The sequence below is a fragment of the Myodes glareolus genome, chromosome 5 (assembly GCF_982192425.1).
Source record: "Myodes glareolus chromosome 5, mMyoGla1.1, whole genome shotgun sequence".
NCBI lineage: Eukaryota > Metazoa > Chordata > Mammalia > Rodentia > Cricetidae > Myodes > Myodes glareolus.
The window spans coordinates 68,552,259-68,572,558 of record NC_142030.1 but is presented as its reverse complement, the minus strand read 5'-3'; the positions used below and the strand labels follow the sequence as shown (position 1 = coordinate 68,572,558).

The following is a 20,300-nucleotide window of genomic DNA, read 5'->3' as shown; positions in this document are numbered from 1 at the left end:
TTAGACACGATTTTTTATTGCCTTGTTCTGCCACATTTAAAACTATATAGACTTTGTGAGCAAAAGATGTGGCTTGTTTTACATACTTTATTTTAAAGATTTTAAATCCAAGACCATGAGTAAAAACAGTTATCAGTGAGGCTGAGTGTGTCGGTGTCCATCATTCTAGCCCTAGGGAGGCTGCGGAGGCGGGATTACAAATTCAAAGCAAGCCTGAGTTACATGTGCGACCTTGTCTCAATAAATAGAAAGTGTTTGGGGGTAATATCATAACAGTTTAATATTTTCAAATGTGGTGAATTCTAAAATTAATTTCCAAAACTTCTTTTGTTTCCAATATCTAAATTTACAAAAGCCTTACTATCACATAGTAATCTATGGGTCATTTTCCTGGGTCTTCTATAGAAGATTTCATCCATAAATGTCAGTGAACACTGAGTCATGGTTTATTTTCATTCCCTTTAAATTATTGAATTATTATGTTAGCATGTCACATACCGGTCAGATCCTGAGTTCATTACTAAAGGCTGCAGTTCATCAGCAAAGGACAGCGCCAGAAGCAGACAGCCAGCCGGCTTCCCATGGTCACCGTGTTTCATATAATCCAGCAAGCTGAATCAGAAGATACCTTAGCTTCACATCATCATGTGTACGGGACCACTTACTAGAACATGCCATAGGAAGCCTTCACCCAGGAGAGTGGCTTCTGCTCGTACCCCAGCAAGCACTTTAAAATGTCCAATTTTTTTGTTTTTAATGTTAAAAGTTAGGATTTATTTCATCTCATCCTTGCTTTCAGCTTTTTGATTTGATACTTCTAGTGCTTATGAGCATTTTAAAAATGGTGCTAAAATCTGGCTGGCAGGAGGACTCCACGTGGTTGTGGCGAGACACACTTGTTATGTTACGTCACCACCTTTGGTATCTAGACTACACACCACCTTCCTATTCTGAATTCTTTCTCAATAGTGTTTTCCTTTTATTGTCTTGAATGTCACCTCCAGAGTGTACCTATGTGTGAACACGTGCTCAGCCTTATTTCCTTAGGATGATTTTTTTTAGCTTTGTGATCAGAACACCGCTGCGCTCTCTCTGTATTTAGTATTTATTCATGGTTGTCATTTACTTTGTCCTCTGCCGACTGATCTGAAAAGCCCTGATTGCCTCTACAGTAGTCTCGATGCAGTCACAGTGGTTTTGAGTGAAAAATAGAAATCTGAAGAAAGTCATGTCAACAAATATCAAAGAAGGCAAAGTGTCTGACTTACTTTAGGCTCAGAACCCTGGCTGGATTGTGTGTGTAAATAGTTCTAGAGCTGGAAGGCAGAGCCCTGTGCGAGCTAGGCCAGCACTCTCCCCTAACCTATCACCTGAGTCTGTCTTCTAGTGTGTAGGTCTTAAATGTGAGGGAGTTCCTGGTCACTTGGAAAAGCTGGTCACTTGCCTGGCAACAGTGCTGTGCTCGGAATTGAAGTCTGAGGGCTTTACACTCTTCTGAAGCCCATCCATTGTCATCAAAGATACAGTTTCTGGTTCCTGACACAGACAAGAACCTTTGGTTGGCTGCCCAGTTTTTTAGTTTTAAGTGCTTCTACCAGATGGTGTGTGTAATATTGCTGTGCCTCTTAGAAAGAGCTGGACAGGAGAGGATGGTGCTGGTGATGGCAGTGTGGGTGCTAGAGCCAGAAAGCCAGAGCCATGCTTGCATTTGCTAATGTTTATCACCATGCTAAATGTCCAAACAAAAATTATCATTGGTTTTTTGTTTCCTTGTTTGATTTTTTTTCTTTTTAAATCATTGGCCAAGAATCCAGATATAATACATATTCATATATCTATGTATACATATTATATACATTATATATTTTTTTCACACTAACTGCCACATTAGGAGTCTTTCATGAGGCACTGGCTAAGAAGTTGAGCTCTGAATTATTTGCCCTCAGATTTGTACAGAAGTGAGTCCGCCGACTGAATCATGTGTGTCTAGCATGATTTTAGCATTTCTATTTAACTTCATTTTATTTTTCAGGATGATTTCATAGCATCATTTAACCTGTTGTCACTACACAGTAGCTTTCTAAGGCAGACATTGTTAGCAGGGCAGTGCGAGGAAGAGTCAAAGACACAGGCTGGTTAATTCGCCCACAGTCAGAGTTGGTGGTAGAGCCACCCACCATCAAGGACACATCTACCGAATCCCTCTCGCTCTTGTTAGACCCCAACACAGGCTTTCCATTCAACCTACAGGTATTTCTTGGACTTCTTGTCGGTCTAGCCCAGTGGCACTCGGCTTTCTATCGGTATGGGTGTTAAGAATGAATATGTCAGGGCTGGAGAGATGGCTCAGCAGTTAAGAGCACTGACTTTTCCTCCAGAGGACCTGGGTTCAATTTCCAGCACCCACATGGCAGCTAACAACTGTCTGTAATTCCAGTTCCAGGGTGCCCAATGCCCTCACACTGACATCCATGCAGGCAGAACACCAATGCACATAACATAAAAATAAATTATTTTAAAAATAATTAACATGTTTCAGGATTCTGTCTAAGATATCTAGAAAAGTCTCCTAAAAAATCATGGACTGCCATCAGGAACTAACTTCTTAATAATCTCTCAAATATCGAAGAGCAAAAAGTCAGCCTGTTTGTCACATGCTGCTGTCCCCTCTGCTTGTCAGGTGCAAGGAGAGCAGGCGAAGCAAAATCTCTGGAATCCCGTCCTGTTTTAATGTTTCAGTGGTTTCCATTTAAAAGGTTCCTATGATCCAGTGACCCCGCCTGTTAAATAAGAATTTCATAGCTTCCTGCCAGGTTTAACTACTTAGCTATAGGTTATTATTCTATGTGAAGTACATCGTCTCCAAGATTAATGAATAAGATATGTGTGACTGGCAGAGCCAGCTTGTTGTAGAAAAGGTTTCATGCCTAAGAAAATATATGCATTGGGCTGGAGAGATGGCTCAGAGGTTAAGAGCATTGCCTGCTCTTCCAGAGGTCCTGAGTTCAATTCCCAGCAACCACATGGTGGCTCACAACCATCTGTAATGAGGTCTGGTGCCCTCTTCTGGCCTGCAGGCATACACACAGACAGAATATTGTATACATAATAAATAAATAAATATTTTTTAAAAAAAGAAAATATATGCATTGATTGGACATGAAGGCTTCGAAATGTTTATTCAACTTAAAAGTTGAAACACAAAGGATCTTATCAAACTTTGTTTCTAAAAAATCATTTTACAAATCTTAACACTAAATAAGTATGTAGCTACCAGATTCAATTTCTTAATGAAAATACATTGAGTTTACATATTTATTAATAAATTTCAAATCCTAACTCCTAAGGTGATTTGGGCCAAATGTTTTCATAGCAATTAAAATACTAGATCTAGTCTATGAGGCGAAGCTTTCCCATTAACATTTCCAGAATTTGATGTCTTCCAGTGGTGGGGAACTCCTGTTATGGTTTGAGTCTGAAATGTGGCCCCATTGACTTGGTGTTTGACCCCTCGTCCTGGCTGGGAGTCAGGAACATTTTGGACTTGGGGCTTCCCTGGCAGACATAGGACAGTAGGGGCAGGCCTTGAGGGTCATAGCCTGCCCAACTTCTGTGCTTCCTCCACCTCTGAGATGTGGAGCCCCAGCCCACACTCCTGCTACTGTGCTAGCCACCGTGATGGATGTGCCTTCACATGGTCAGGCATTCCCCACAGTGCCTCGGAGAATTCCCAAGTCTTTATTTAAGCGGTCTGTAAACTAACACATCACCATCAGTGATGTCAGCATCACGGTACTAACCACAGTTTCTGTTGATGCAAGTTTTCTTCTTGGGAACTTCATTTAGCTTAAGAATAATTTTAAGATAAAAATAATTGCCATTTTCTCTAGTCTACAAAGTAAGAAAATTGAAACTCAGAACTAAGATTGGCCAAGGTCATAAACAAGGAACAGTAAAAGACCCATTTTAATATAATATGTACATTATACATGAGTCTTATTTCTTTGAAATCTCAGAGATTTTCCAGCCCCTTTAATACCAGATCCAAGAGTTTTCCTTCGTTCATGTTCTCAGGGTAAGCGAGACAGCCCCTTCAGAAGCTACAGTTGGGCTCCCTGAGAACACAGAAACTCCTTAATGCTGTCTTGTGGTCATGTGACACTCCTGAGCTTTGCCTTGAACAGGCACCCGTCTGTGTTTCTCTCGCCTGTCACAGTTCTTCACCAGAGATTAACAGACCCGCGGGAATCATCCCTTCTTGGCCTTATCAGTTCATATGTATTATCCACCAGGTATGATCAGTGTTTCATCCCACTGAAGGGTTGAGGAGGGCAGGCTGTGTAGTCTCATCTGTCACCAGAGCCCTGGGATGTTCTGGGGATGGACCTCCCGCAGCAGCAGACTGCTAATCAGCATGGTGGAGTCATTGACTTCTAGGTGCACATCATTTCTTTAAACTTTCCTCTGCTGTGTTTTGCTTTGTCGTTCTCCTAGCACAGTCACAGAGTCAAGTCGTTAGTTGGCGTTTCGGGGTGCGTGTCCTGGGTTGTTCAAGGGCAGTATTCCTTCCTCCACCAGTGTCTAGCTTCCTGACCCTAAACACTGAAGCAGGGTGCTCACAGGCCGCCCCACTGCTCTGAGTGCGAGGCAGGATCATCCTGATTTCCTTGACTCATTTTACAAGGAATTGAGTTAGCAATTCAAGTTAGAAAGCAGCTGGAAGCTGTGGCTGTGCGCACCTGTAGCCTCGGCACTTGGAAGGCTCACGCGAGATGTCAAAGGCCAGACTGGGCAATGGAGCAAGATCCTGTGTCAATAAAACCAACCATCTGAACAACCGCAAAAAGATGAAGCTGGGAAAAGCTGTCCTCCAATGAGCACTCGCCTCCCAAGAACCCTAGGCATTCAGTGTGAGTGTCTTAGGTGGGAAGTGACCCTTGACCCTGAATGCATTGACTGAGCCTGCCAGCCCATGGAGGCAGTCATTCACGTTCAGTGGCTGCCCTCTGGCTGCATGGGTTGTCATCCTCACTGCAGCCAGGACTTGTTTTGGTCTCTCGCTTGTGTAGCAGCCCTGGTTTCTATTTTAATATTTAGCAGGGGGTTCATTTGATGGACACGTTGTGTAATAAAAGGCTCTTTCAGAGTAGGCGCACACAGACGCACACGGGATAAAAAGTGGCACTCGGGTGCCGTGGCTTTCACGGAGTACATTTGTGGAGCCCAAAGCTTAGTCCTGGATATGTTTATAGCACTTTAGCCCTGTTTGTGAGTTTGGAACCCTTCCAGAAAAAGAGGAGAAAGACATATATTATTGTTTATAATCTGCTTTATTCCGCCGAACCGTGACGGAACGGACTGTGGATTGCTGTTTAAATCCCTCGTGCCTTTAACTACCGATTCGGAAAGTGGCTAATGCGCATTCCAAACGAAGCTTGGCATCCACTCCAGGAAATCACTTTAATTGAAGAGCATTAAATGTTAAAATGATTTTTTAAAAAAGGAAAAAGCCAGCACACATACTGAGTCTAAACGTCCTGACCCACCAGTAATAGGGTTTCTTGGTTGTCACAGGCCTCCAGCCTGGGTGGGCTGTAAGCCCTGCGGTGGACAGGTGTCGAAAATGTAACCTGAATTCCTAGGTCACCGTCTGCAGGCAGCCACCCCTCCGCTGGCCAGTGAGCAGGCACCTTCAAGGACTCCACTTCAGAGCAGAGTAGGGAGCTGTCAACTTTATGGATGTTTGTTTTTCTGCAGTAATAAACTAGTCCCAGGTGACTAAAATATGAGATTTAACCCTAAAGTCCTTGCCTGGGCTTTCCATTGCTGTGGAAAAGCCATCTGTTAAAACCTATTTACCATTTTAATGGCTTAAAAAAAATTTAAAAAACATGTATTTCCAACTGGAAGGGTATGCCAAGACCACTTTTTTCAGTCTGTATTTTATCTTTTATAAGGCAGTCTCTCCCACCCCACCCCACCCCCGCCTTTCACAGATTCCCAAGCCCCTCCCAATCACAAGAGATACTGGTCCAGATTTGGCTAGCAAGAGGAAGGTAAATCTTTAGTAATAACAACAACAGCAAGGTGCCTCAGCCGGCCAATTAATGATCTTAACCAAGGCTACCAACCTGATTTTAATCCTTGGGACCCATACAGTGGAAGGAGAGAACCAACTTGTGCAAATTATTCTCTGACCTTTGACCTCTACATGTGCACTGCTGCATGTATGCAAGACACATACACATAAATAAATGTATTTTAAAACTTAAAAAAAAAATACGTAAAGCCGAGGTGTGGTGGCACACACCTTTAATCCCAGCACTCAGGAGGCAGAAGCAGGCAGATCTCTGTGAGTTCAAAGCCAGCCTGCTCCATAGTGTGAGTTCCAGGATAGCCAGGGCTGTTACACAGAGAAACCCTGTCTCAAAATAAATAAACGAATGAATGATAATAAATTATTATTTATAATATTAATAAATGATAATAAATACACATAAAATCCTTTGGCAACAGCTCAGTCTCATGATGGCCTTGTGAGCTCTGGTCACTCCACCTGTGTCAGTCACCACTTGGGAGCCATTTTGACCTTAGATCCCTATAATCCTAGTATTTGGGAAGTGAAGACAATGGTCATCCTCTACTCCATGCTGAGTTCAAGGCCAGCCGTGTTGGTTTGAGGATGTGCCCCTATCGGGCATGGCCTGCGGCTTATTAAATTTAAAATAATATGCCAGCTTCTGTGTATCTGAATTCAACCTTTGTGTTTGCAGAGAGGAGCAAAGGAAAAGTCACTCTCAGGACAGGAAACCTTGAAGTCACATTGGCAACAAAAATGAGGAAACAACTGCTTCATTGGGAGCGCAGCCCTGCCTTCTGTGAAGGGGTGTGCTGTCTCCCCAGAGCAGGTGCTGAGCAGTTAAAAGACATTTACTTACGTTTGGACAGCTTATTTTCAGGACTCCTTTTAGAAAGGAAACTTCATTTCCTAGTGATTGGGCCCCTGTTACAAGCAGTTTTTGCCTGCATTTAAGTCCTGGTGTCCCCCAGCAGCAACCATATGGTTTCCAACACAAAACAGCAGGGATCCAAATAATGGAGCTGAGCTTGCTCACTGCTCAGTGGGCAGCCAGCAGAGCCCCCTGTGCAGAAAGGAATGGCGGGAGGGGGGGAGGGGCTCTGAATGATAAACCCTAAGGAAGTGTGGGAAAAGGGGATGAGCAGTTTTTTCTTGAGTGTGTGAAGGACATTTTGTCTGTGTAGCCCAGGTTGGCCTTGAACTCACAATGTAGCTGAGGATGACCCCGAATTCATGTCTGCACTTCCCAAGTACTAGGATTACAGACATGTACCAGCACATCCCAAGTGTCACATCTCAGGAACACACAGAGTACTGAGGAGCACCGCCCTTTGGGTGTGACCTCTAGTTCGGCAGTTGGCTGGAACTCACAGCCTGGCCTTGGATCTCTTCATCCTGCTGTAATGTTAGCTCAGTAGAGTCACAGGCCCAAGGAGAAAGGCACTGGGAAAGCGATGGAGCAGTGCTGGCTGAACTTCTGATTGTTCTCCTCAGAGGGCCGTGTGTGTCTTGGTGGCTTTTTGTTCCTTTTTGTTGTAAAAGATGTATTTTTAATTACATGTCCATGTGTAGATATGTGTACATGAGTGCTGGTACCTACGGAGTTCGGAAGAGGATATGGGATCCCTGCGAGCTGGAGTTACAGGTGGTTGTGAGCCACCCGACATGGGTGCTAGGAACCAAATTCTCTAAGAGCAGCAAGCGCTCTCCACGGTTAAACCATCAGTCCAGGCCCTTGGTTTGGTTTTGGTTGGTTGGTTTTGTTTTTAGTGAGAAGGTCTATTTCTCTCTCATTCTGAGTAAATGTCACACTAACATGTCCCCTGATGTTGACAGAGATTTCTGTCTCGCCCAGTCCCGCAGCCATTCAGTTCCAAAGAAACACACAGAGGTCTACATTAGTCATAAACTGGTTGGCCTAGTAGCTCAGGCTTCTTATTAACTCTTTTCTTACATCGTAAATTAGCCCATAATTCTTGTCTGTGTTAGCCATGTGGCTTGGTACCTTTTATCAGTGAGGCATTCTCGTCTTGCTTCAGTTGTCTGGGTGACAACTGCAGACTGACTCTTTCCTCTTCCCAGAATTCTCCTGTTCTTGTCACCCCGCCTATACTTCCTGTCTGGCTACTGGCCAATCAGTATTTTATTAGAATACAAGTAACAAATCTTTTCAGGGTACCAGACCATTGTCCCACAGTACCCTGCAGAGAAAAAAAAAACCCATATGGAAATTTCCCTAGACACCAGTTGTCTAAGAGCCGGGATCACTCTGATGGGGTTTCTGCCCTTTCTCCCTCCTGTCTTCTCTCACCCAAATATAGACACTGCAGATGCTTCACACAGGGGACACTGTAAGTGTGAAAGACTATAAAAACAGAGCACAGACAGCCATTACAAATTATGTGGTCGATAGATTTTTTTTTTCCTACCTGTTTCCAAAATCAAGGGGCAGAGGACTGTGCCCGCAGGAAATTGGTATCTGGAAAACCAAAGGGAGTTGGGGTGATGGCTCCATTAAGGACCTGATGTACAAACATGAGGACCTGAATTTGCATCCGTTGTGCAGTTTAGCTGGCCTCAGGCTGGGGTGAGCACGGAGCCTGGAGGATCACTGGGGCTTGGTGGGAGCCAGCCTGGCACTTCCTGCCGTTTCACAGCTGAGTGATTTTTGAACTCAGAGTTGTGCTTTTGGTTTCCCTGTGGTGATGACAGGCTCCTGCGTCAGCTCAGCTTTTTATACTGTCCATGTCAAGAAAGAAACTCTCCAGAGGACCAAGTAAAAAGCAAGGCACGTCAGCTTCTAAAGAATCTCCGTCTTTATTTTACAGTTGTACCGTACACGTCTCATGCCAGCACACAGGAGGCATATACAAACAAACGCTCCATCTCCGCGCTCCAGAGTCCCGCGGCAATAAATAAGGGGTGGGTGGTTTTTTTCTTTTCTTTTTTCCAGGAAAATGCAACTTTATTTCTTTTTAACTGTACAAAATTTACACTGTAGAAGGTTGGGGGCAAGACTCCAAAGCCTAGGAGACCTGGGGCTTCGAGGTCTGAGTGTGACCTCAGAGTGGCATCTGGAGTCCCGCGGCCCAGAACCTGCCTAACACAGTCCTCACACGGGAAGGTCCAGTGTGATCCCTGCCTGTAGGCGGCCACAGGTGGGAGTGGAGGTGCCTTGCTCAGCCCACCTGTGCTCTGCCTCACTAAGCAAAGGAACGCTTGGCGCCCCTCCCACACCTGCAGCTATCTCTTCACCAGAGCTAGCCGCGGGCATCTGTGCTTTTAGTGTGGTCCTACCAAGCAGAGTGGGGATGGGATGGCTTTGCTGAGCTCTCTCTTTTTGGCTCCAGTCACCGTTAGAGCAGTTGGAGCAAATACTGCAGGGAAAAAAGGGGGGGTGGAGGGCACTTGACCAATCCAAGAAAGAGAGAGCCAGTGGTGTGCTTTATTTAGCGTTCAGCATGCCCAGAGCCCTTCAGCAGCAGGCAATAAAACAAAACTCATTTCCGCTTAATTGAATTTTTCTTCATCTCACCGTTTCCAATTTTTAAAGTGCACCGTTTAAAAATGAGTCTCCAGCCCCTGCTGACTGAGGAGGTGTGGTCCTCGTTCCTGTGGTGAGAGGGAGTGGGAGTGGCTCTGAGGATGCAGGATGGTGGGTGGCCACACAACACACAGTTCAGAAGCCTGAACCCTCCCTGCCAAGAGGCCCCTTGGTCACCAGCTCACCAGCTGGGAGCTTCAGACGTGGGGTTGGCTTTTGGTCTACAGATCTTTCTTTTTACATGTCCTTAATGGAGCGCTACAGTCTCCAGTTACCGTATAGATTTTATGTTTTATGACGGCACAAGATCCCTTTCAGGCCACTGCCCAGTGTTTTTCCCGGATCTTAATTTTGTTCTTTCCATGTTTTTGCTGTGTTAATTTGTGGGAACAATTTTCTCAATATGGTCTACTAGCTACGCTGTAACCTGCAGAAGAGGCATAGGCCTGAGAGAGATGTGCCTGCGTCCCCCGTAGCCCTTCAGTGAGAGTTTTGCCCCGCTGGCCGGCAGGCCTCGGGTTGTTTCCTCCATGGCTTTATCACTTCCCCTCCAGACTCACTCTGTTCCCACCTTGCTTATGCCACTTGCCACTGGAAACAGGGTTGTTTGTTTGTTGTTGCTTTTACTTAATTTTTAAATTTGCTCCAGGATTCAGAAGTCTGCTGGACACATTCTAACGTAGGTGTCAATTAAATGTTCTCTTAGAGGCAAAGCTGGGCCCAAATACTGTCAGTGCCTCTAGAAGGTTACACTTCATGTTTTGAAATCCTCTTTGCCCTGGATGAGGAGGGAAAGAGCCAGCAGAGGGTACTGGTATCCTAGTGTGGATGTCTCGTAAGGAAGCATCCTGTTCTCCATCTTGAACCACGGGCAAGTCAAAGAACAGTCTTAGTGTGCAGTGCCCACTGGGACACCAGCACAACCGTAACTTGGCAGGGAGATCCACTTAAAATCTGAGGCCTGTTGTGGCTGTGCTTCTAAATGGGCGCTTAGCGTGTGCTGCCCTCTAGGGAGCCGGCTCTGAACAGGACTTAAAGAAAGCCCTCTGAGCCTTCCTAGCCAGTGCTCTCCCTCCCAAGAGCCCTTCCAGCTCAATGCTCCCTCAAAAAAAAAAAAAAAAAAAAAACACCCAAGAAGCTTCTACCAACATCACTATGTTAGTATGGGTGATAGCAGCTTCCTACTCTCTTATTACGGAGTTGAAAGTATGATTACTCACTTTCAAAACAAAAAACCAATTAACTTCAGTCTTCAATAGTGCTCTATAGAATGTTCAAAACCACAAACCCATGAGACACTAACTAACAGCCAAGCTGAGGCGGTGGCCTGGCTAGGGCAGTGTTTCAGCGAGATTGCCCCGCCTGGCTTTGTTTGTGTATTATGAGCAGTCTGCTGAGGATGAGGTATTTAAGAAGGGGGTCTTCACACCAATGCCTGCCGTTTCTTTCACATGGCATATTATCTTGCATCAGTGTCTCAATCATTATCCCATCATCCACATTGTCAGGGAATTCCAATAGCACTGACTAGCGAGCATCCTCACCAGTAGACGTGAGAGCTCAAGAAGCCAGAGCCAAGCCAGCCAGCTACAGCTGGCCCACCAAAACGCCACTCCAGAACTGACCAGAGAACTGTTTCTTTAAGGAAGCTTAACTGAACTCAGCTTTGAAAGAGGCTTGCAGGTAGGCCAGCAGCCAAAGAAGAGATGTGTTCCTTTCATCTCCTTAACCACATACCTGAATCCTCAAATATGACTGACAGATAGAGGGAACCCTGGGCCTTTGGTCTCAACACTTCATGTAACAGAAAGGCCATGCTGTGAAGCCAGAAGAGATAAACCAGCTGAGGGGGTGAGGAGAGATTCCAGCCGGCTAACCTCCCACTTTGAACATGGAGCACTTCCTTGACTGCCAGAAGTGGGTCACACCAGTGGGAGTTGCCACCAGTCAGGGCCGTGTCTACCACAGAGGAACAGCCTCTTTCAGATGACAGATTGAGAGCCAGGCTGACCTCGCCACTGTTGTGGGCTTCATAAAATAACTACTGCAAACCTTGCAGGCAGAGAGAGAATCCCTCCGCTGAGGCTGGCCAGAGAGCTGGGGCTTGCTGGGTGTAGGGCTGAAGCCTGCAACGTGGGGCAAGCCCAGCAAGCAACCCAGAAAGCGCAGCTACTCTTCCAAACCAAACCAAGGTGAGCCCTCTCCACCCCAGCAAAAGAAAAGTGTGGTTGGTTCCTGTCTTCTGACTGAATCAGCTAGAATGGCAGAGGAAGCTTTTGTTTGAAGAGAGGGAAAGAGCCTTGCAAACTTCTCAGAACCAACTGAGTACAGTGGATGCTCCAGATTTTATTCCACGAAGCCCGGGAAGTCAGGGAGACTCGCATCCACCAGTGTGACTAACAGACTGCATGTTTGGAATCCGAACGTGTGTACAAATGTTTTCACTGATTGTCATTCTGGTCTCTGCATGGTTTAGCTTTGATCATTTTGCAGCCCTCAGCCTGTCTTGAGGAGGAAATGATATAAGCAAATGAGAAGGCACTCTGCACCAGGGGGACTCATCGGACTGCGTGTGAAGATCCAGAGTCACGTGACTCTCGCCTTAGAGTCACTTGGAGTGGAAGCCACCTCTTGCCATCAGGGGTTCAACAATACAGACGGGATTTTTTTAAAACCCAGACTCACCCTGGGTCACACTTGCAGGTAGGAAAAGAAGTCATATTTTCACAGCAACAAACAGAATGGGACGGGGCCACATTTTTATATCAAACTGTGGCCACCAGTGTTTTGAACTAACCTTTAATAACTGACTTTATTTTGAAAATGAAGGTGTAATCAAGGTGGTCCAGAAACCGTTTTATTATTCTCAAGGGCAGTGGTGCCTCTCCCTCAGGAATCCTGGTTCTGGTGAAAGCGATGATTTAGGAGGCAAAATGTGAGCTGCGCCAGCCGGAGCAGAGTTCCCAGAGGCCAAGGTGGCCTGTCACGGTCACCTTGTGCTGTCAAAGCACTGAGCAGCCAAAGCCTCGAAGCAAGGTGAGAGGGGAGGGAGCCAACAAGCCAGTGTCCCTAGCGCTCTAGGCTGTCCACCCCTGTGCTGTGGTTGAGATGAGGTCGCTCTCCTGTCACCTCCCAAGACAACCGTGTCCTAGTGTGGTCTCAGCCTTCTAGGAACAGCGGAGGACTTCCATTGAAAATAATGGAAACTCACGTTGGCGTACTTTTGGTCCTTAAGAGGCAAGTCTCTTTTGATCCTTGAAGATATTCTCTCAAGCCGGGAGGACGGGTAAAAGGTGGGGAAGAAGGTCTAGAAAGGAGGATGGTCCATTTCATCAAGCCAAGAGGCTGGGCTAGTTGGAAAATCAGGGTAGCCTACACTGCTTCCTGTGGAGAGGTCAGAGGTGGGTCCCCCAGCCATGGCTCTCAGTGTCTGGCTTACTCCCTGCCCTGCGTGCGCAATGATGCCCAGATTACTGTCCACTGTGTAATCCAGCCCATTGAGCAAAGGAGCATGGGATGGCAGGGACGATATGGAGGATGGAGACTGGGGGATTCCGTAGGGGCTCCCATCCCTCAAGTCCTGATAGGATTGTCCTGAACCATCCATGGAGAAGCTCCCATTCATTAACTGTCCGCCTGTAACGTCCCCCACGTTGCCATAAATCCTATTGGTGTGGCCAAGCTCTGAGAGAATTTGATCCTCTGTGGACAAAAGAACGGAGATACATTGTCAGCTGCCAGGACTCTGGTGGTCCCTGCTCTTCACAACTAGCAACACAATGACCAGGAGGGATTGGATGCCCACGGGCAGCAGCTGCCTCCCTGCCAAGCACAGGTCAGACACCAACATGTCAGCCTACCATCCAGAGACGAACCCGGTCCAAAGGGAAGACAAGGATTGCCTGCACCGAAATCCGCAGGCCCCATGGACTGGGAAGTGTCTGGTGAACCTGTTGGTCTAGGGTGTCTCTGAGATACCCTGGTGACACTGAGCAGTGTGAGGGCCTGGGTTTGGTGGGTCACATTGTCTGTCACAAGGGAAACTGCTGAGAGGGTTTACTCTGAAGGCTTTCAAAGCAAGAAAAGTGCTTGGTCGGGCTGGTTGGGAAACAGGCCTGTGTGATAAAGGTGCTGGAAACCGCTCTTAGACCTCTATATAAAATCCGCATACACCCCAAAATGGAGTTCAGTATTCAAGAACTCAGTTTCTTTCTATATCCAATAACCTACTTACTAACGATAAAGAATGACTTGATTAAGGCAAATGGACCTTCTGGTTTCTTGAAGAATTTCATTAAGGGGATCTAATGAAATTTGTTGAAGGAATTTCTCTCTTCAATAGGGGAGAGCAGGTTTAGTCTTAAGAATTACAAGATCATGCATTACCCAGACAGAACATGTTAGACCCAGAGACCCACCGCACCCAAGAGAAAAGAGCCACAAAACTAGGTTTGATGCTCCTTGTCTTCCAGGTAGAGACTCGAGAAGCTTAGATGAGATTAACTGGTTTCCTCGATCCTGCCAAGATGCCTGGGGAGTGGGCATGCATCTCCCTGGCCCTCCTTGGGTCCTAAGCACTGTGGACTAAGAAGGCTGAGTTTGGGCTCGGCAGACCACTGGGCTGAGGTCAGAGATTTCCTAGCCTTGTGCTCGTGGTACGTAACTTGTTTCAGAGGCTTCTTTTCCCCTTTCTCCTTGGGCCTACACACTGATTCCTCCAAAGGCCACTTGTGACTAGACTTCAACACCCTACCTCTCTGATCCCCACATTCCACTCAGGAATATAAAAAAAGAGGGAGTGTGTGCCATCCAAAGGGAGCAGGAAGAAGACTAGGCTCGCCTCTGCCATCACCTCCACTGGGCCTTCAGCTGGTACCTGCTGTCCCTCATGATGGTCTCCTGTGGGGACGACCATGCCCCCAGCTGTCCTCGGTACACAGGACTGTTTAGCTTTCCCCAAGCACATCCACAGTTGGCTGTGTTCACTAATGCCCATGACAGCTCTGTGAGGTGGTGTACAGACTGGGGCTCTGACTTTGACAGAGCTACACTGGAAATCAGGTTTCTGATCCTCAGTTCAGGGCCCTTCCCTCTCCCACCCACAAAAAGAAAAAAAAAGCCTCCTGTATGTGAGGGCTCCGTGACCAAGAACAGTCATGGTTATTTGCAAACAACCTGAGGATCCACTCATGCGGTAATTTGCAGTTTTGCTGATGCACGGGTCTGAACAGAGCGCATGCTGCAAAGCTTGTGTGCAGAGGGCAGGGTGGAGTGAGTGGCGGGGGAGGGGTTCCGGAACCGCAGCCAGTTCCCCGGCATGCACTCACATTATTGATTTCCCAGGAAAAGGCCTGTTGAGCATGTCCTCCTGCCACCAGGATTGGAGGAGCGGCTTACTCTAGGGGACCGTGGGAGGAGCTCAGTGTCCCTGCAAAGGGGAGAAGTGCAGGAGGGCTGGGGCGAAGACTGTGGGCTGATGAGGGCACTTCTGGGCCAGGACAGGGCTAGGCTGCATCCTGCGGACCCCAGCCCTGGTATCTCAGCAACAGCGTTCTCTTGCTCTCCTCACCCTTTCTGGGAGGGCCACTAACACCCTTCCCACCCTTGACTGAAAGTCTATAAAAACCCTGCGCCCAAGAGGGTATCGTCAGAAAAATCCCATCTGCTGGCAAGGGTTGCTGTCCCCCAGGGCCTCGCCTAGGGCCTCAGGCTCGCCCCTCCAGCCCTGCTCACCTTGGAAGCTCAGCTCACTGTCACTAACCCCACAGTCCTCCGCAGAGCTCTCCTTGCCCTGCTTGCTGCCTCCCCGGCTTCTCTTGACGCTCTTGTAGAACTGCCCCCAGCGGTGCCGCCCCGCGTCCTTCTTCAGCCGCTTCTCCTTGGCCCTTCTGTTCTGAAACCAAACCTGCCACAAACCAGAGGGAACACATTCAGGCGTCACCTCAAGACCCCAGTGCCCCCCACAAGCACTCAGGAGGTACCTAAAGCCCTGGACTCTCAAGACAAGCCGTTGGAAGCAGATCAAGCGCATTGGTAGTATGTCAGAACAAAGTGTGGGGTGCCCATTGTCTCCTCAGCCCGAGCCTCATGCCCCTGAACTCTGCTGGCTGTAGACTCGGTGCCACCCACTCCCGGATGATGTCACTCACGTCCCCAAGCTTCTCTTAGGTGGCGGGCACAGACCTGCCCCAGGCCTGGATCACTCACCTGTACCACCCTCATGTCCAGGCCTGTCTCGGAGGAGAGCTGCTCCCTCACATGCCGCGCTGGCTTCGGCGAGTTCTTGTAGGCGTTCTTTAGTGTCTCCAGCTGCTTTGCTGTGATTGTAGTCCGAGGTCGCTTAGCCCCGGCCTCCGAGTCATCTGCAGCGAAAACACCTTGATAGAATTAGTGAAGCTGAAGCGCTGGGTCTCCTCTACCTCCCTCCCCTCCTGCCCCTCCCCCACAGACAACCTGGGGAAGGAAGAGACAGTGTGGGGAGGAAGTGATCCCCACCCAGGGATGCTGACACGGGTGAGCAGCCTTTCATAAGCCCCACCTTCCCATCTCCCCTTAGCTCTCCCTCCCTGGTCAGTTTAGCCACACAGAGGCCTATCACAAACAGAAAATCTCCTCATTTCCTGTGATGGCAAATACTCTGCGTACTCAAGAGTTGCTTCCCGGGTCCTCAAAGGAAGGAGCCAAAACAGTCTGTCCAGAACTGCCTCAGGCAACCTGCCCCCTCACCTCTCCTGAGCCTCCAATTCCACTGACCTACCCTGGGCCTTACTGCCTCTGCCAGCCTACCAGGCCTCACAACTGAGGGGGAGCCCACACTTCACTAGACATCTATATGTTTATAAACTGTGGCGCAAAGCCCCCACTCCCGTCCCTCCCATCATGAAGTCAAAACTCATAGGACAAGTAGAATAAAATATGTATTGTTCTGTGAATCTTGCTTTGCTTTCCCAGACACACACTTGGTTGAAAGGTAAAATGAGTTTCACACTGTGGGTCACAGTCAGCAAATGTCTTCAGTGGGTTTTGAGTGGTCAGCCTCAAGTTCTTGTTAAAGCTGGTTGTTACCTTTGGGCAGAGTGACATCCTGGGTGTCCAGTGACTCGCTGTGAGGTGAAACAGTTTGTCCCCCCAGCTCTTAGACTCAGCTCTGATCAGGGGGAAGCCAAGAATAAAGTTGGCAAGAAATAACGTGACCCCCAACTTCTCTGGGCCTTCACATGTGTGCTTGCCTTCCTCCCTACCTTTTCTCCCTTTCTACTGAAAAACAAATAAAAAAAAAACCAACTCACTTAGGACCAACAATACTGCCCAGTGTTTATTAAATACCTACTGTGTACAGATTTGCTAGAAGTCTTACATGCATTCAGCCCTGGTTCTAGGAGATGCTAGGAGTCACACACCGAGTTGGGCCTTCCCAGTGAGTGACTCTGGTGAGCAGAGTCCAAAGCTGGGGAGTAATGCGGCCTCCCCATGTGGGGCCCCATGCTCTGGGAATTCAGCATATGCCCACAGGGAAAGCTGGAGGCCTCAGTGTCCTGTCCTCCTCAGAATCACTGTCAGCCAACTGGACCAATAAGGGGCAGGGTCTAGAGTCCCCAGGCAGATCACTGCCCTGGAAAACCCCTGTCGCTCCTCACTTTGAATGTTGTAGTGAGGGTTGGGCCCAGGTTTATAGACCTCACAACACAGCGCTGTTTGACACAGATCTAAATTACACAGACACAAAATTGTGCTTTCGCAATATGCAGATGGCCCTTATGTACAAACTTCCAGCAAATGAAACTTGGAAAAGAGGGTAAGCCTTTAGTCCCAGCTACTCTGGAGGCTGAGCCGGAGGATCACCTGAGCCCAAGAGTTTGAGGCCAGCCTGGACAACACAAGGAGAATGTCCCACTCAAAAGAAACAAAGTGTGTACAGCAGTGTGTGTGTGTGTGTGTGTGTGTGTGTGTGTGTGTGTGTGTGTGTGGCAGGTGAGGGGACCCAGTTCATGAGAGTCCTTAGTTTCACAGCAGGTTGGCCAAGTGAGTCAGAAATCGTTCTTCACGCCCATGTTTGTGCTCTGCCCGGCGGTGGGTGGCTGCTTGGTACAGCACCACCGCGCACGTGCACAAGACTCTCTTCACGGGGTTATGGGAACTACCATGCTGTTATTTTAACATTCGCTGTTATTATAATTTAAAATCTTTTTTATATCCTATAACATTGTCATCCAAGTATTCATTAAGTAGCGGTGGCAGTGCTCATGCTGAAAAATGTACCCAAAAATCAATAACTTTGGTGCGGAAGTTGAGTGTGATAAAAACACTATGAGGAAGGCCAAGCAAGACCATGACACCCCGGGCTGTTAATTTAGGAGAGAGCATTCAGCGAGGTGCAGGAGATAATGCTGAGAAAATAAAAAGTAACATTAAGGCGAAATACACTTTGGTTATGGATTGGCATGCCTGCAGAATACACCCCCACAACACACACTTATAATATTAATTCCCGTGGAAAATTAGCCTTAGCATATGTTCATTTTGAGATACACAGTGTCTCCTAAAGCTTGTCCCTGGCATAAAATGCAGCATCATTATATTGAAAATGGAAATATCTAAGGAGGGGAGATGAATGGACAGAGTAAGTCCTACGAAGGTGCAAATAGCTGGTATTGGACCCTTTGTTTAGCTCAAGGAAGGGAACTATGAGCTTGGAAGAAGGTTTAGAGAAGCAAGAAGAATGGAAACTTAAAACAGCCAAACATACTACAGCAGACAAATGTCCCCAACCATGTCAAGGATCCCTGGGATTGCACGGAAGGGAAAGGACAGCTAGAGTCAAGGGACACCTAGGGGACAAGCCCAGAGGCCTTCAGCTGCTTCTGTCCCCTTAGCACACCACACCTCCCGTCTGCCTCTCTCTGCACCAGCACTTGCTCTTATTTAGTGTCCCCTTTCACGGCATCATCCTCGTTAGCCTCCAGAAGCAGCAGTGTGGCAAGGCTTCCTCAGCTCGCCAGAGAAGCTCCCTATCTGTAAGTCGTGCACCCAGTCTTGGGTGCCAAGACCAGGGCGTTCCGTTGTCCTACAGGAGGCTCCCACGAGATGACAAGCCCTGCGATGCCATTCTTGCCTCCCCTGTGACATTACTGCCAGCTGCCCTCTTCTCTGGAATTATCCACAGCCCCAGGCTGTGGACAAGGTCAACATGAGGTCTTTGACAATAAGAGCCAGCACAGGCCCGGGAGAGGCGTGGCTTTGGTGAAGGTCTGGTAAGGTTCAGTTCTCAATTGTCCTGGTATCACTAAGTCTACCTGTGCTGACGCCCTCCTGTGACGTCCTGATGGATTCCAAAGCAACAGCATGGAGTTTTAAGGGACTAGAGCAATGGTTCTCAACATGTGGGTAGCATATTTGGGGGTTGCCTCAGACCATTGGAAAACACAAATATTTACATTATGATTCATAACAGTAGCAAAATTATAGTTATAAAGTAGCAGTGAGAATGTCATGGTTGGGGGTCGGCACAGCATGAGGGATTGTATTAAAAGGATGCAGTGTTAGGAAGGCTGAGAACCCCTAAAGCAGAGTGAATGAGCTCACCAAGACAGAGGTTTGGACAGCATCTACAGAGGTCTCTGTCCTTGGTCCACTAGTAAAGGTCAGAGCTAGGAGTCCCCAAGAGAGATGAGGCCCCTGTCCCATCATGCCGCAGGCCAAAGCCAAGGTTGGCCCAGCTAATTCACCACAGGGCCCTGAAGAATTGCCTCAGCCTGCTCCCCACCACAGAAAATCTAATTTCTCTCAGCTGGACAGTGGTGGCATACGCCTTTAATCCCAGCACTCTGGAGGCAGAGGCAGGCGGATCTCTGTGAGTTTGAGGCCAGCCTGGTCTACAAGAGCGAGTTCCAGGGCAGTCTCCAAAGCTACAGAGAAACCCTGTCTCAGAAAAAAAAAAATCTAATTTCTCCATATATTAATCAGATCCAGATAACATGGGTAAGTGACCTAGAAAGAAATACATGAAAGCGTTTGTCTGTGTGTTTGCTTCCATCGAGTCCAGACCCGTCGTCAACGGAGTTGCTTTCCACAGAAATACCTGAGTTGATGAAAATGCCAGTCAAGAACAAAGGACCCTCATGTTCTAGGAGTTGAGGCTTAAGAGTCTTAGGCTGGGTTTGGTCAAACTCTGAATTCAGATGCAGGACATGATACCCTTGCCCTATTGCCAGAGCTCTGACTGAGAAACCAAGAGGGGGTGCTTCAGGAAAGTGATTCAGGGCTGACCTTCCTGGGGGGCATATGGGGAGCACACTGGTCTGAGCCCTGTGCTGAGAGGAAAGCCTCTGCTCTGTGAGGCGATGACAGGGAGGGCAAGGGCAGCAGCAGCTTCGCTGGCTGCCCAGCTGAGGCCAGGTTCCCAGGAAACATCAAGGGGCGACGGTGACATCAGCCTACACGGAGCTGTGAGTCTCCTCTGCAGCCTGTGCTGTGGCCTTGAGGTAAGGTAAGGGCCACCATACTGGTTTTTGTTTTGGTGTTTGGTTTTTCGAGACAGGGTTTCTCTGTAGCTTTGATGCCTGTCCTGGAACTAGCTCTTGTAGACCAGGCTGGCCTCGAACTCACCTAGATCCGCCTCCACCTCCTGAGTGCTAGGATTAAAGGCATGTGCCACCACCACCCAGCTACCATCATACT

At 47.8% G+C, this 20,300-nt stretch overlaps 1 protein-coding gene across 2 annotated transcripts in view; it reads right to left on the bottom strand.

The window, feature by feature from the left end:
- Window positions 1–10,744: 10,744 nt before the first annotated feature.
- Window positions 10,745–20,300, bottom strand: part of Lhx4 (LIM homeobox 4) — a 42,603-nt gene continuing 33,047 nt past the window's right edge. The window contains exons 1-4 of one of the 2 annotated variants that reach the window (XR_015737906.1): window positions 15,605–15,743; window positions 15,357–15,528; window positions 14,951–15,051; window positions 13,190–13,325 (exon numbers count right to left, since the gene is read on the bottom strand). Coding sequence is in view for 1 of the 2 variants with exons in the window: in XM_087906398.1 (XP_087762524.1) it covers window positions 12,931–13,325; window positions 15,357–15,528; window positions 15,831–15,985 (722 nt within the window). In the remaining variant the exon portion in view is untranslated. Of the gene's footprint in view, window positions 13,326–14,950; window positions 15,052–15,356; window positions 15,529–15,604; window positions 15,744–15,830; window positions 15,986–20,300 lie in introns of those variants that run through there. The other variant, XM_087906398.1, reaches the window with a different exon arrangement.